This window comes from Phacochoerus africanus, chromosome 14 (assembly GCF_016906955.1).
Source record: "Phacochoerus africanus isolate WHEZ1 chromosome 14, ROS_Pafr_v1, whole genome shotgun sequence".
NCBI classification, from domain to species: Eukaryota; Metazoa; Chordata; class Mammalia; order Artiodactyla; family Suidae; genus Phacochoerus; species Phacochoerus africanus.
In genome coordinates, this window is record NC_062557.1 from 14534817 (window position 1) to 14549770 (window position 14954).

At 42.7% G+C, this 14954-nt stretch overlaps 2 protein-coding genes across 9 annotated transcripts in view; one reads left to right on the forward strand and one right to left on the reverse strand.

Annotated features, from left to right (window-relative positions):
- CEP95 (centrosomal protein 95) overlaps nucleotides 1-5611 on the reverse strand; it is a 62296-nt gene extending 56685 nt beyond the window's left edge. For 3 of the 5 annotated variants that reach the window (XM_047757773.1, XM_047757772.1, XM_047757771.1), the window contains exons 1-3: nucleotides 5298-5606; nucleotides 3439-3567; nucleotides 1435-1542 (exon numbers count right to left, since the gene is read on the reverse strand). In XM_047757773.1, the coding sequence (XP_047613729.1) occupies nucleotides 1435-1542; nucleotides 3439-3567; nucleotides 5298-5316 (256 nt within the window). In that variant the 5' untranslated portion in view covers nucleotides 5317-5606. Of the gene's footprint in view, nucleotides 1-1434; nucleotides 1557-3438; nucleotides 3568-5274 lie in introns of all 5 variants that reach the window. The other 2 variants (XM_047757774.1, XM_047757775.1) reach the window with 2 other exon arrangements.
- Nucleotides 5574-14838, forward strand: DDX5 (DEAD-box helicase 5). Of its 4 annotated transcripts, none has more exons than XM_047757778.1 (14): nucleotides 5574-5589; nucleotides 6229-6407; nucleotides 7566-7731; nucleotides 8096-8192; nucleotides 8275-8408; nucleotides 8523-8588; nucleotides 9117-9258; nucleotides 9338-9498; nucleotides 9592-9764; nucleotides 10100-10210; nucleotides 10774-10835; nucleotides 10995-11054; nucleotides 12300-12524; nucleotides 12730-14838. In XM_047757778.1, the coding sequence occupies exons 2-14, from the start codon at nucleotides 6364-6366 to the stop codon at nucleotides 13131-13133; spliced, it is 1845 nt and encodes a 614-aa protein (XP_047613734.1). In that variant the 5' UTR covers nucleotides 5574-5589; nucleotides 6229-6363; the 3' UTR covers nucleotides 13134-14838. The 4 variants fall into 4 exon arrangements, with proteins under 4 accessions (XP_047613734.1, XP_047613733.1, XP_047613732.1 ...); XM_047757777.1 differs by lacking the exon at nucleotides 5574-5589 and adding an exon at nucleotides 5776-5933; XM_047757776.1 differs by lacking the exons at nucleotides 5574-5589; nucleotides 6229-6407 and adding an exon at nucleotides 6957-7135.
- The last annotated feature ends 116 nt before the right edge of the window (nucleotides 14839-14954 follow it).

The window sequence follows — 14954 nt, forward strand, 5'->3', positions numbered from 1 at the left end:
ATTGCCCTATTTGGGTGATAAAGCTATTGGAAACTTCAAGAACAGAAACAGGAAAACCTGAGGATTATCCCTCAAAATGAATTTTCTCCAAACTAATTTATCCCATCTAGTCACCTACCACTGCACTAAAAAACTCAAGACAGTATTCCTGTAAAAATGAGTTCTTATTAAGGTGAAAATAAAAGATGTAAATGACCTATCCTGATTAACATATCTTTTAAAGACTATCCAAGAATAAGTCAACAGTATAAACCCTCTCTTAGTGACTTAAGTTTCAAGTACTCTCTTCATTAGCTTGAAAGACATTACTGAAATAACCCTCATTCTCTCACACTATTTACAAAAAAGAAGGATTTACAAATACATTTGGTACTTTGGCTTTAGAATACAAGCATGTACCCTTTTTGGAAACAGGATGAAAAACAACTTACTGGTTTTATTTTGAATAGGTTATGTATTCACATTGTTCAAAATTCAGAGAGCATAAAGGGTATAAAATGAAAAGCTTCACCTCACTCTTGTCCTGCAGCCCTGTAGTTCCTCTTATTAGAGGCAATCAGTACTACAGGTTTCTTGCATATGCTTTGAGAGAGGCCTTCTGCATTTTATCAACTGCATGGGTATGCTTCCCACTTCTGTTGTTACAAATAGTAGCGCACTCTGCACCTCATCATTGTAACTGATTGCACTTTTCTCACATGATATATATTGGAGATCATTCCACTAATAGGGAACATTGTACACAAAGAGCATCATCAATTATCTTTAACAGCTGCAGAATAATTCCCTAGATGGAGCTATGGTAAGTTATTAAACCTGTCCCTATTAATGGACATTTAGGGGTTTCTAATTTTTAGCTTCAACAAAAAAGTAGCATGGTAGCTTTAAAGTAACGACAACCAAAAAAAAAACATACCTCAAACTAGGTATTCTTTTATCTAGGATTCCTGTATCTTAGACCCATCACAAACTCAGTGTTTGACTCTCCTAGGAAAGCATTCAAGGGTGGTGAACTTAACTATACCAATGATCTTGGCTCAATCTTGCCGTTTAGTCTACTTCACAAGCTTACTCACTTGGTTAAACAATGTCTAAGTTTCTACCAAACAAATTACTTTAGTAAAATGCAAAATTACCTGATTAAGATACCAACCTGTTGGAGTTCCCGTCGTGGTGCAGTGGTTAACAAATCTGACTAGGAACCATGAGGTTGAGGGTTCGATCCCTGGCCCCACTCAGTAGGTTAAGGATCTGGCGCTGCTGTGAGTTGTGGTGCAGGTTGCAGATGTGGCTCGGATGCCGCGTTGCTGTGGCTCTGGTGTAGGCTGGCAGCTCCAGCTCCGATCAGACCCCTAGCCTGGGAACCTCCATATGCCGCGAGAGCAGCCCAAGAAATGCCAAAAAGACAAAAAAAAAAAAAAAAAAGATACCAACCTGTTATGTGAGACAAGCTGACCTGCAGGTAATCCAAAGCCAGAGAATCAATTACTGCTTGTACATTGTGAGCTTCGTCCTCTTGACTCCTGGGAATAGCTATGAGGTCTGTGGGAAAAAAACTACATAATTTTGCATCTATGAGGGTCCAAGTTTTTAATCTACCCGTCTCTGACCAGGCCTCTGAGCACAGCTCAAACAGAGCAAACTATAAAGTACAGATAAGCACAGCCTGAATTCCATACAGTAGAATCTTTATTGGTTGAACATTTACTGATTGGATATGGTTTAATATTTATTCAAGCAACATACACATATATAAACGCTCTACGATAAGCACCAAGCTAGAGAAGGTAAAGAGGTCCCTAAATTCAAATAGATGTTAATACTTTAATGAGGGAGGCAATACATGAATTAAGACTTTAGTACATAACCATGGGCTGCTTTCCATCAAAGAAAAAAAACCCGGAGTTCCCGTGGTGGCTCAGTGGTTAATGAATCCAACTAGGAACCATGAGGTTGCGGGTTTGACCCCTGGCCTTGCTCGGTGGGTTAAGGATCTGGCATTGCCCTGAGCTGTGGTGTAGACTGCAGACGCGGCTCGGATCCTGTGTTGCTGTGCCTCTGGCTACAGCTCCGATTAGACCCCTAGCCTGGGAACCTCCATATGCCGCGGGGGCGGCCCAAGAAATGGCAAAAAGGCAAAAAAAAAAAAAAAAAAAGAAGAAGAAGAAGAAAAAAACCCCCAACAGATGTGAAAGAGTTCTTGTATATTCTGTTACAGCAGCCTATTGGGAATTACTGGCATAAAGGTTTAAAAGATCAGTATAGACCAGAGTGCAGAAAGATTTTATCAACAACTTACTTTGGAATTTGTCCTCTGGTATTCAAGAAGATGGATGTTTTGGGGAAAGATTTAAAAAAGTATTTTAAAAGATTGATCTAGGAGTTCCTACTGGGACACCATGGGACACAAAGGATGCAGGTTTGATTCCCAGCCCAGCACAGTGGGTTAAGGATCCAGCATTACTGTAGCTGCTGCTTGGGTCACGACTGCGGCTCAGATCTGATCCCTGGCCTAGGAACTCCATATGCTGCCAGGTGGCCAAAAAAAAGCTGATCTAATAACTACATGCCTCTGAGCTATAAAGAGAACTGAGACTAATGAGAAAGATATCAAAAAAAAAAAAAAGAAAGAGGAGTTCCCGTCGTGGCGCAGTGGTTAACGAATCCGACTAGGAACCATGAGGTTGCGGGGTCGGTCCCTGCCCTTGCTCAGTGGGTTAACGATTCGGCGTTGCCGTGAGCTGTGGTGTAGGTTGCAGACGCAGCTCGGATCCCACATTGCTGTGGCTCTGGCGTAGGCCAGTGGCTACAGCTCCGATTCAACCCCTAGCCTGGGAACCTCCATATGCCGCGGGAGCGGCCCAAGAAATAGCAACAACAACAACAACAAAAAGACAAAAGACCAAAAAAAAAAAAAAAGAAAGAAAGATACCAGTTAGAGGCCATCCCATTATTCCAAAAAGTGAGGAGAGCACCATAACACAGGGAAAATAAGAGAAACTATACAGAGCTTTAGTGCTTAATGGTTATAAATTATATAAAGATACAGTGGCAGCAAAGGAACCTATGGATAAGACAGAGATATCTAACCAAGGACACAGTACTAACAATTCTTACCCACAACACTGGTTAAATACCAAGACTCAACAACTTTCCAAGTTCCACTCAATTTTAGAACCTATGAAGATACATTTACAGAAAAGGTGTGACTTTCACAGAACATTAGGCATGATTATTAAACAGTGGATGATCAAGGCTGTTGTTATAGATGGTTAGCATAGGTATTAAAACAATGAATGCCTATAATTAGATATAACTAAGATGCACACAAAGAGAAAGCTTAAGATTTTATATACGCTACAGGACATAACTAAAAGCACCGGAAACTTCCAGCCTCTGATACAGATACTATTACTCCCAATTTTTTAGTACCCTTACCTGGTACCTTTTCTCCCAAAATGGATTGATAAAGAGCAATAAAAACATTAGCATCACAATCTTCTAGTTCTCTAATCCTCAGGTGTATGTGACATTTCAAGAGAAGATTATTGGCAACAGTTACCCAATCTGTTGGGAAAGGAAGGGAAAAGATCAGCCTAACTACAAAGAGTATATACGTTTATTTAAAAAACCTCACAAAAGCAGACATTGTATTCTACAGAAAATAAGAAATTCGATTGTTAGAGAATCTCAGACTGTCATAGGCATGATTTTTTTTAAATGTATTTATTTTTTTGGGATGATTTACAAAATGCTATAATTTCAATGTTGTCGAAACTATCATGCAGGAGTTCTCATTGTGGCTTGCTGGTAACAAACCTACCAGCATTCATGGGGACCTGGGTTCAATTCCTGGCCTCACTCAATGGATTAAGGATCCAGCATTGCCCTGAGCTGTGGTGTAGATTGGGGATGAGGCTCAGACGCTGTGTTGCCGTGGCTGTGGTAGGCCAGCAGCTGCAGCTCTGATTTGACCCCTACCAGGGAATGTCAGTAAGCTACAGGTGCGGCTCTAAAAAGCAAAAAAAAAAAAAAAAAAAAGAAAAAAGAAAAAAAGGCAAACAAAAAACCCACAAAACTATGATGCAAACTCCATTTTTACTGTTCCAAACTAAAATCTCAAATTACTCTACACCTTATTTTAGAAGCTATACGTAGATTTTTATTTAAAATATATTTACAAAAAGTCAGGAACATTATCTCATATACGAGAGATCACCAGAAACTAATTAATAGATGTTGTTTCAAAATCCCAATAGCATTAGTCATGATTTTACCCAATTATCTTGCCCAAGTTGGAATTTCTCTGGTGCCCAAATAAGTAGTGATTAACTGAGGCTGTTAAAAACTGGAGAAATGACACCAACACTACTGCAGTTTTTAATTTTTTTAATTGTATTTTGTGCACATGAAAAGAAACATGGTAAATACACAAAAACGTCTCTACATTCAAAATTAGCACATTACCAATACTGCTGAAGTTTCCTGCTGTCACCCTCCCTACCCTAGATACTGATAAGATGAGCAAAGTTATTTCAAGAGTTTGTCGGCCAAAGGAAACTTAGAAAAACCTGAAACAATTTGCAATTGACGGGAACGTTCTTTTATTCTGTGTGCGTTTTCTTAAGTATGTTCTAGAAACAAGTGCGAGTTTCCGTGTGAAAGCGTCTTCAAGGCATGTTATCTCCCTCTCCCAAAGTTCAGTACTCACAGCTGACCAAACCATGACAACTGGTTTGAACGCTGTCTTGGAGGAAAGGATGAAAGCGTCCTAGACAACCAAATCAATTCGCTTTTCAAAAGCGGTACTAGACAAAGCGAATGAGTCTAGAGATCACAGAAGAGAGAAGTCCACCACGGTTCTGCATTGGCCGGGGGCATCAACACATCTTAAAGAGGGCCGGTCCTCCAATGTTCAAATGAAGATGCAGGTACTACCTACCTCAGTCCTCGCAATGCAAGAACAGCAGACACACTGAGTGGGTGGATTCCCCAGAAAAATACGAGTCCGGGGAAGCTATGCGACTGCCCTTTTCGCAGCCAGGTTGCGTGCGCTACGGGCCTCACCGCAAGGGCCCTTCTAACCCACCCCCAAAACCGCACCCCACAACCCGGAAAGAGCCAGGGAGCGGTGATGAGACCCTACCCAGAGAGCCCGCCAACTATCACGGGGTGTCACCAGCCCCGCCGGCCGCCCAAACCCGCCCGAGGCCTCAAGGTAAAAGTTGCAGGCACGTTAGGGGATTTAGAGAGGACGACTTCGTCCACACACACCGGAGCGCCAGGCCGAGACTCACCAGCCTCTGAGCCGGCCATGTCGAGAAGGCAGGCCGCTGTCGGACTCTTGGCCCGGTGCGCGCGGGACGGAGCTCAGGGAGGGCCGCACGCCGCACACCCAGGGCTGACAGGAGGGGGAAGCAAACGAAAGTGCCGGGAAGGAGGGATTAAAAAGGGAGGGACGTTAAAACCGCTTCTCGTTGCTGATTGGTCACCACAGGACCACTTCCTTTCGCAGCACGCGCTGGGGCGGCGGTTTGCGAGCTCTAAATACCATTCTCCGCCGACCAGATCCTGCTAAGGGGTTCTCAGGTGGGTGGGTTTAACAGCCCCGCGGGTCAACCAGCCGACCTGGCCGGTCTCCCCGGGCAATAGCGCTGCACTTCCGGCGAAAGATTTCGTTTTGTACTCCTCCGCCGACGCCATCTGGGAAAGTAGTGCGGACTGCTCACCCGGTGGGCGGGGGGGGGGCAGTCACGTGACAATGTCAGGCTCCGCCTTCCCGTCTCGCCGGGTTGTGGGCGTGAGGGCCCTTTGGAGACGTAAACATTTCCAAGAGAACCAAGTGGCTTGGTCTGGGTGGGCCATTTCATTGTTCGCGCTGGACGTGAAAAAGGGCGGGGCGACTTCCTTGAAGTGTGGAAGACAAGGAAAAGGTGAAGTCAAGAGAGTAAAAACTGAGGCTTCCCAGTAGTGGGTGGATGGACCCACCCTTGAAAGGAGTGAAAAACGGGAGGGATGGTTTGGGTGGGGGGAGGAGAAGGAGGAGCGAGAACATGGCGGATTTCGGAACGCCCGCGGGCGGTGCGGCCTCGGCGCAGGGGCGGGGTGATTAGGTCATAGAGCAGCTCCCAGCGTTCTCTGCGGCGGAGGAGGCGGTCCAGGCTATAAAACCGGCTGCCGGGACGCGGCCGGCACCTCATTCATTTCCACCGGTCTCTTGTCGGGCAGCTTGGGCTCCTGTCATCGCCGTCCCTCCGCCGCTGCCGCCCCCGCAAGGCTTCGCCGTCGTCGAAGCCACCTCCAGCGACTTGTCGCACCCGATTCTCTGTGCTTTGTTTCCCGCCAACCGCAACCATTGACGCCATGTCGAGTTATTCAAGTGACCGAGACCGCGGCCGGGATCGAGGGTGAGTGTGGGAACTGACCTGTCAGGCCCTGTGGGTGGGGGATGGGATGCCGATGCGGGGGGGCGGGGTGGCGACGGGAATTCGGCTTCCTCAGCCTGTGTTTGGGCCTCGTCCCTCAAAGGCTTGCGCCATTTTGATATTTTTGAAACTGCTTGGGAGTTTCATGTTAATGGTTCTCGAGATCTCTTCTTTTGTCTGGGATGGGGTATCGCGGCCTCGATGATTTATCAGCTGTTGGGATAATTCCAAGGAGCGTATTTCGAAGGGAGGGGAGCGCAGCGCTTCGAGGCGGACGAAATCGCTGCTGTTAGGTGCAACCTTTCGGAAGGTCTTTTGGGGGCCCCAGGAATTTTGTGGGTGGCGAGGGGGCCGTCTCCGATGCCGTTTTTGCGGCGGGGGCAGGACGGTGACCGGCACCGCGGGAATCGGCCATGTGGCTGAGCCGCGGGTACAAAATGCCGGCATCGGACATGGCGGCGGCGCCTTTGTTACCCCGCCCGGCGGAGGAGCTCAAAATGGCAGCGTCGAGAAAATGTGGCGCAGAGAGAAATGCGAGACAAAGGGGGAAGCGCCGCCCCAGCGGGAACGCAGCCCGGCCGACTCCGCCCGGCAGGGACTCCTCCCCCGGTAGTCTCCAACGCCTCCTTTTCTTTTTCCTTACGTTTATATAATTTTGCTACCTTGATCGCGGTCCTTTTTGGGGCATCTCTCCAAGTCAATCGGCTTGCGTAAGTGTCCGCGAGATAACCCACCTTTTCCTGCTCTGTCTGCTGTTCCGTTATCTATTAAAATCAAAGCTCCTTTGCTTGAGAACAGCTGGTAGATAACATCGCTGTTAGGCTTATCCTTTCTTGTCTTTCTCTCAGATATTTAATTTTTAAGTTCATGGGAGAGATTAGTAGCCCCCAACTATTGACGCTCCTTGTAATCTGAACTTCTGGCACTCGGGCAGCCACTTTCCGACCTGTGAAATCCCGGGCTGATGATTTGGGTTCAATGGCGTGTACTTGGTACAACGGGAAATGAAAAGGATACGGTGCTAATTGTGGCTTTTGAGAGAATGACCGTCTGTTCCACCTGGAAGTCTTTGATATTTAGCATGTGCCAAGGGGTGGTTAATATGTCTACGTGTTCGAAGATGTGACTTTTTAATTTCAGGTTTGGTGCGCCTCGATTTGGAGGAAGTAGGGCAGGGCCCTTATCTGGAAAGAAGTTTGGAAATCCTGGGGAGAAACTGGTTAAAAAGAAGTGGAATCTTGATGAGCTGCCCAAATTTGAGAAGAATTTTTATCAAGAACACCCTGATTTGGCTAGGCGCACAGCAGTAAGTAATTTCATGTGGTTTCTAAAGGCTGTAATTCAATAATTAATAACTTTGCAGTGAATCAAAATCTGACTAGAAGTGCCCTGCACATAACCAAGTTTTGGGGAACTCATGCTGAGTAAGTAGTTGGGGAAGAGGAGTTACTACTCACTTTTGGAGACGAGTGACTTTTTCTACTTAAAATGGTTGGGTGTAATGTAATAAGTGGTTTTTGTTTGTTTAGGGTTTTTATATGGATCCAAATTTTTAAAGGCCATCTTAAAGTAGTTAAGTCAATTATGAATTTAGGAGCTTATTGGTTGCATTTTCAGTTAAGGGGAGTTGTCATGAGAAGACAACTGGATTTTTGTAATTTGTTTTGTAGCAAGAGGTAGAGACATACAGAAGAAGCAAGGAAATTACAGTTAGAGGTCACAACTGCCCAAAGCCAGTTCTGAATTTTTATGAAGCAAACTTTCCTGGTAAGTGCTAGTTTTCCCTACCTTAAAAAAAAATTCTTTCTCTCGGCATTTCTAATTTTAACTTACTTGTTTATGATTACAGCAAACGTAATGGATGTGATTGCGAGGCAGAACTTTACTGAACCCACTGCTATTCAAGCTCAGGGATGGCCTGTTGCTCTAAGTGGATTGGATATGGTTGGGGTAGCACAAACTGGATCTGGGAAAACATTATCTGTAAGTTTGGGCAACTTGTAATTCTGTGTCGAGTGATTGAGAAAATGGGTTGGAAGTTAAAAGAAACCAGAAATATTTTAATGTGTAACTTCTGTTTGCCCCTTCTCTGAACAGTATTTGCTCCCTGCTATTGTCCACATCAATCATCAGCCATTCCTAGAGAGAGGTGATGGACCTATTGTAAGTATACCTTAAGCTTTGTTTTAAAGTACAGAGATTTGGGGAGTTCCCATCGTGGCGCAGTGGTTAACGAATCCGACTAGGAACCATGAGGTTGCGGGTTCGGTCCCTGCCCTTGCTCAGTGGGTTAGGGATACGGCGTTGCCGTGAGCTGTGGTGTAGGTTGCAGACATGGCTCAGACCCTGCGTTGCTGTGGCTCTGGCGTAGGCCTGTGGCTACAGCTCTGATTAGACCCCTAGCCTGGGAACCTCCATATGTTGCGGGAGCGGCCCAAGAAATAGCAAAAAGACAAAAAAAATAAAAAAATAAAAGTACAGAGATTTGTCCAGTAGAAAGCAAATGACAATTTGTGGTGATTTTAAGTGGAGACTCTCGTTAGCTGTTTTGTACCATTTATCTGGAAACAAATCTGCTCTAGGTATTGGACAGCAAAATAAGTCATGTGCTGGTGTAACACTGATATATCATCACTTCAAAAGTAGACTCCGGGACTCTGCTGAAAGGTATTCCACTTTCTCTTTTCTTAGTGCTTGGTGCTGGCACCAACTCGAGAACTGGCCCAACAGGTACAGCAAGTAGCTGCTGAATACTGTAGAGCGTGTCGCTTGAAGTCCACCTGCATCTATGGTGGTGCTCCTAAGGGACCACAGATACGTGATTTGGAGAGAGGTACAAAACAGAAAGTGTTTGATTTGTCACTGGTGGTGCTAAAATTCTAGATGTCTTGGTTACATTTATGTGTTTAAAGGTGTGGAAATCTGTATCGCGACACCTGGAAGACTGATTGACTTTTTAGAATGTGGGAAAACCAATCTAAGACGGACCACCTACCTTGTCCTTGATGAAGCAGATAGAATGCTGGATATGGGATTCGAACCCCAAATAAGGAAGATTGTGGATCAGATAAGAGTAAGTACTCTTTAAATGTATCTATCTTTTCAAACTTTGCTCTAAATTTATTCTTAGAATACAAGGCTTTTTCTTTAATCCAAAAATCTTTAGCCTGATAGGCAAACCCTCATGTGGAGTGCTACTTGGCCAAAAGAAGTAAGACAGCTCGCTGAAGATTTCCTGAAAGACTATATTCATATAAATATTGGTGCACTAGAACTGAGTGCAAATCACAACATTCTTCAGATTGTGGATGTGTGTCATGATGTGGAAAAGGATGAAAAGTAAGTCAGTCTTAATAACTCTAAAAACAACTTTATTGTACAAATTGAGTCACGCATTTATAGGTTACCTTAAACATGACTTTCAGTCATACTGGAATTTGGCTGTTGAAATTGGTCTATCCATTGTTCTGAAAATTGTTTTGCTTCCTTTGTTCATGTAATTGGTTGTCATCATGTTTCTATCATCTATAGAAAAAAAGATCTGCCTTACAGGGGCAAGACCAAGGATAGACTGTTTATACGTTTAAGCAGGTGTTTGACTTGTAGCCATATGATTTGAAGTTAGTGTTTTGCTGACCATAACTTAGAATTCACAATTTTTTGTTTCTTTAAAGACTTATTCGCCTAATGGAAGAGATCATGAGTGAGAAGGAAAATAAAACCATTGTTTTTGTTGAAACCAAAAGAAGATGTGATGAACTTACTAGGAAAATGAGGAGAGATGGGTATGTGGGCTTCCTCCATTGAAGCAGATGTATTAATAAGAGCTGAGTTTAGGGGGAGGGCAGAAACTTTAATTAGTAACGTTAGACTTGAGGTGGGTTGGTTTTTTTTGTTTTTTGTTTTTTTCCTTTTCTGTTTTGTTTTTTGTCTTTTTAGGGCTGCACCTGCAGCAGCATATGGAAGTTCCCAGGCTGGGGGTTGAACCCGAGCTGTAGCTGCTGGTTTACACCATAGCCACAGCAATGCAGGATCTGAGCTGTGTCTATGACTTAGACCACAGCTCATGGCATTTCCAGATTCTAACCCACTGAAAGAGTCCAGGGATTGAACCTGCGTCGTCATGGATACTAATCCAGTTCATTACTCCTGAGCCATGAAGGGAACTCCTGATAGATTTTGAGTTTCATCAATGGGGACAATCTGATGGTATAAATGAGAGCGTAGATACATTATTTGAAATTAAAAGGGCCTTTGACCAAAAATGTTTATGTGCTTAATTAAATTCTGACAGTTAAACTTTGATGTTTAAATGTGAGTGTATTAATACAACTTCTCTTTAACTTAGGTGGCCTGCCATGGGTATCCATGGTGACAAGAGTCAACAGGAACGTGACTGGGTTCTAAATGGTAAGTATTTCAAGTGAAAGGTTCCCCACCACCACCAGAACCTAAATTCCATTTTGGTCAGTTATTTTCGTGTATGTGTGTGTGTGTGTGTATATATATATATATATATATATATATATATATATATATATATATTTTTTTTTTTTTTTTTTTTGGCAGAATTCAAACATGGAAAAGCTCCTATTCTGATTGCTACAGATGTGGCCTCCAGAGGGCTAGGTTAGTACAAACTCGAATTCATGGCTTGGTTTCCCAGAAGATCTCCATTAATTTTTTAAAGAAAGTTTATTGCTTTCTTTAACCTCTGCATTTTTTCCAAGTTTTTTTCATATAAAGGTGCAGTCTTTGTGGCAAGGCCTAGGCATGACAATCGGAGGACTCGAGGGGGATGGAGGACTAGTGATCGGCTGGCTGCTTCCAGTCGATTAGAGAGGTGAAAAGCTGAAAGTGTGCCAGTAATCTTCAAAAGGCAGAACATACCACCTCTGCCCCGTAAACTGTTCTCTCCGGGGGAAAAAAATGGAAGTTATCCTCACAGTTCACTGCCGTGGTATTTCTTCTGTCCCATGCTTTGCATGACTGCCATGGTACAGCATTGTTGCAAACTGTTTACTGTGATCTGTGGGTCTTTGAGTTTCAGTGAGTTTGCTGAAATGTCGAAGAAATAGTTCCAAACTTCAATGTTCAATGAAATTTTTGTTCCAAGTTTGAAATGGAGAGAGCAGCTTTAAAAGGTACTAAGCCTTTTACAAATTGGTGAGTACTGGCACATAAGATCCTAGAGCAGGGACAACTTCTCACACCTAGTCAGTGGGAAAAGAAAGCAGTGCTTTGAAAGTTCCTCCCTCACCTACACAGTAGTCGTCATGTCGAGACCTGCCAGAGAGAGACACATTCTCAAGTGAATCCTGGCTTCTTGGAAGCGCTTGCCTAGACGAGACACAGTGCATAAAAACAACTTTTGGGGGACAGGTATGTTTTTCTTGCAGCTGCGGTTGTAAGGTCTTGGCAAGACAAGCAGTGTGGCCAGAAATTCGAACTTCTGATGAGTGTGTAATGCAAAGGACCATGTACCTTTTTCTTGAAAGGTCCTCAAAATGAGCACACGAGGAGGTTGCTGTGAACCTTTAAGTGGCCCTACTGCGCAGAAGCATTCAGATGTCACTTGATGATCTGTAAGGGGACTTGGCTGAATTGGGAATGTATTAGGGAATACACACACGTCCTTTTGACAGGCTCCGTTATTGGGTGGGTTACGAGGCGTATAAATGACGTGTGCTTCTTATTTTTCTCTCTTCAATCTCAATGGTATTCCTACAGGGAATGGATAACCATTTTAACTGTATTTTTTGCAGCCCATACCTTCTTGGGAATACAATTGTCTAACTTTTTATTTTTGGTCTGGCTGTTGTGGTGTGCAAAACTCCGTACATTGCTATTTTGCCACACTGCAACACCTTACAGATGTGGAAGATGTGAAATTTGTCATCAATTATGACTACCCTAACTCCTCAGAGGATTATATTCATCGAATTGGAAGAACTGCCCGCAGTACCAAAACAGGCACAGCATACACTTTCTTTACACCTAATAACATAAAGCAAGTGAGCGACCTTATCTCTGTGCTTCGTGAAGCTAATCAGGCAATTAATCCCAAGTTGCTTCAGTTGGTCGAAGACAGAGGTTCAGGTAAGACCAGCTTTGGATGAGAAATGTTGATGGTCTTGGGTCACATTAATCGCCTACAGATCCATTTAAATGGGATTGGCGGGTGAGTAAAACCTTCAGTGCAGAGTGAAGTTGAGAAAATACTTCTCAAAAGTAGAGCTACCAATTCCTTTATGTTGTGATTTGTGCCATAGAAATAATCGATCTGCAATTTCTTTCTTGACAGGTCGTTCCAGGGGTAGAGGAGGCCTGAAGGATGACCGTCGGGACAGATACTCTGCGGGCAAAAGGGGTGGATTTAATACATTTAGAGACAGGGAAAATTATGACCGAGGTTACTCTAGTTTGCTTAAGAGAGATTTTGGAGCAAAAACTCAGAATGGTGTTTACAGTGCTGCAAATTACACCAATGGGAGCTTTGGAAGTAATTTTGTGTCTGCTGGTATACAGACCAGTTTTAGGACTGGTAATCCAACAGGGACTTACCAGAATGGTTATGATAGCACTCAGCAATATGGAAGTAATGTTCCAAATATGCACAATGGTATGAACCAACAGGCATATGCATATCCTGCTACTGCAGCTGCACCTATGATTGGTTATCCGATGCCAACAGGATATTCTCAATAAGACTTTAGAAGTATATGTAAATGTCTGTTTTTCATAATTGCTCTTTATATTGTGTGTTATCAGACAAGATAGTTATTTAAGAAACATGGGAAATGCAGAAATGACTGCAGTGCAGCAGTAATTATGGTGCACTTTTTCGCTATTTAAGTTGGATATTTCTCTACATTCCTGAAACAATTTTTAGGTTTTTTTTGTACTAGAAAATGCAGGCAGTGTTTTCACAAAAGTAAATGTACAGTGATTTGAAATACAATAAATGAAGGCAATGCATGGCCTTCCAATAAAAAATATTTGAAGACTGAAATAAGTGGAAATGGTACTTTATTTTACATATATAATGTCATGTAAAACTTGGCTTAGAAGGTGTGTTTTTTTTTTTTTTTTTTAATCCTAAGAACTAAATTTACTGCTCCTTTCCATGATGTAGTTTGGGGGAATGGGGAGATCAGAAGGCCTTTCTTACAGTTATCTATTCCTATAGCAAAGATTAAAATTAGATTGATTTAGGTTAACAATTCTAGACTAAATTGTAAAGGCTTTGTCAGTACCCTCCAACATCAGGTGAGTCATTTAATAATGGTCTATTTGTTGGCAGAATGGTAAAATGAGGTACTGCAACATAGGAAATAATGTAACTATATAGCCCTACCCTCTGGCAGTTTAGTGTGAGAATGTGGATGGTTTTGTTCATACTGCAAAATTTATAATTCAAGAATCTCCAAATACCTTTTTTTTAAAGAGACTATATATTTGTGGTGATAGCTATATTAGAAATAACTGAAATACTGAACAAGCTGAAAGGCTGCATACACCTTTTAGGGTGGTTGGCCAAAAAGTAAGTTTGAATTTGTTTAATTTGTTTTCAGTAGTCTTGGTGCTGACTGCTGTCAGGTAGTAATAGAGATGCTAGTCTTCACAGGTTTCCTGGGACTCTTAACTGAGTAGTGAATGTCCAGTAATTCAGGGAACTTTAGAGGACTTCAAACTGTAAGGTCTGTTCATGTTTAAATAAACATACACCAAAAAATCCTCAAGATTTAATTAATGGTTAACCTAGAGGAAGCCACATAACCAAAAAGCACAGTGACTGTAATCCAGGTCCTTTCGTTAGGGTCATCATGGGTTTATTGCTAGAAAGATTCAGCAGGTAGTTTTAGATTTAACTTTGGCTCACCATCCTTTCTAACACTTAATTTCAGTGATGGCTAGAAGTAGGCCTGAATGTCTTCCCAGAGAGTCTGGTACTTAGGTTTTTTTGCAAGGAGAGGAGAGGTCTTCCTTGCTATTTCATTTAAATCGTGATGATTAAACTGAGACTTTAATTGGTGTTAATGCCTTATCTCTAAAGTGTAAAATGGGAGGTTTCCTGGGGCAGGGTAAGGAGTGGCATTTTTAGGACTAATACATTGAAAACTGATTCAGCCTCTAGTAATTGAACAGTTTTCAATAGCATGATTAGTCAAATTCATTATGACTTTTAACTTATAAGCTTTTGGGATAGGTTGGAGTATTTATTACATATTTTACTGTTTAATGTCTAACGTGGGCCTTTTAATTTGTAAACATTTACTGAAATGACTGTGGGACTGTGGAAAACATTTACCTATTTACCTTTGAAGTTTTAAAAGACAGTCCACTTTTTAGCATGTGTGTTGTGTCCAGCCTGTGGTTGTCTTAACCTAATAAATGTGATTTTTCTCCCTGTTCTCTCTTTTATTTATTTGCGTATAGGCCTCTTCCCTGGTGTGTGTTTTCCTGGGTGTGGAAAACACCTTGTTACCCAGCTCCACAGTTAATTACTATAATTGCTTTGGGGCAATA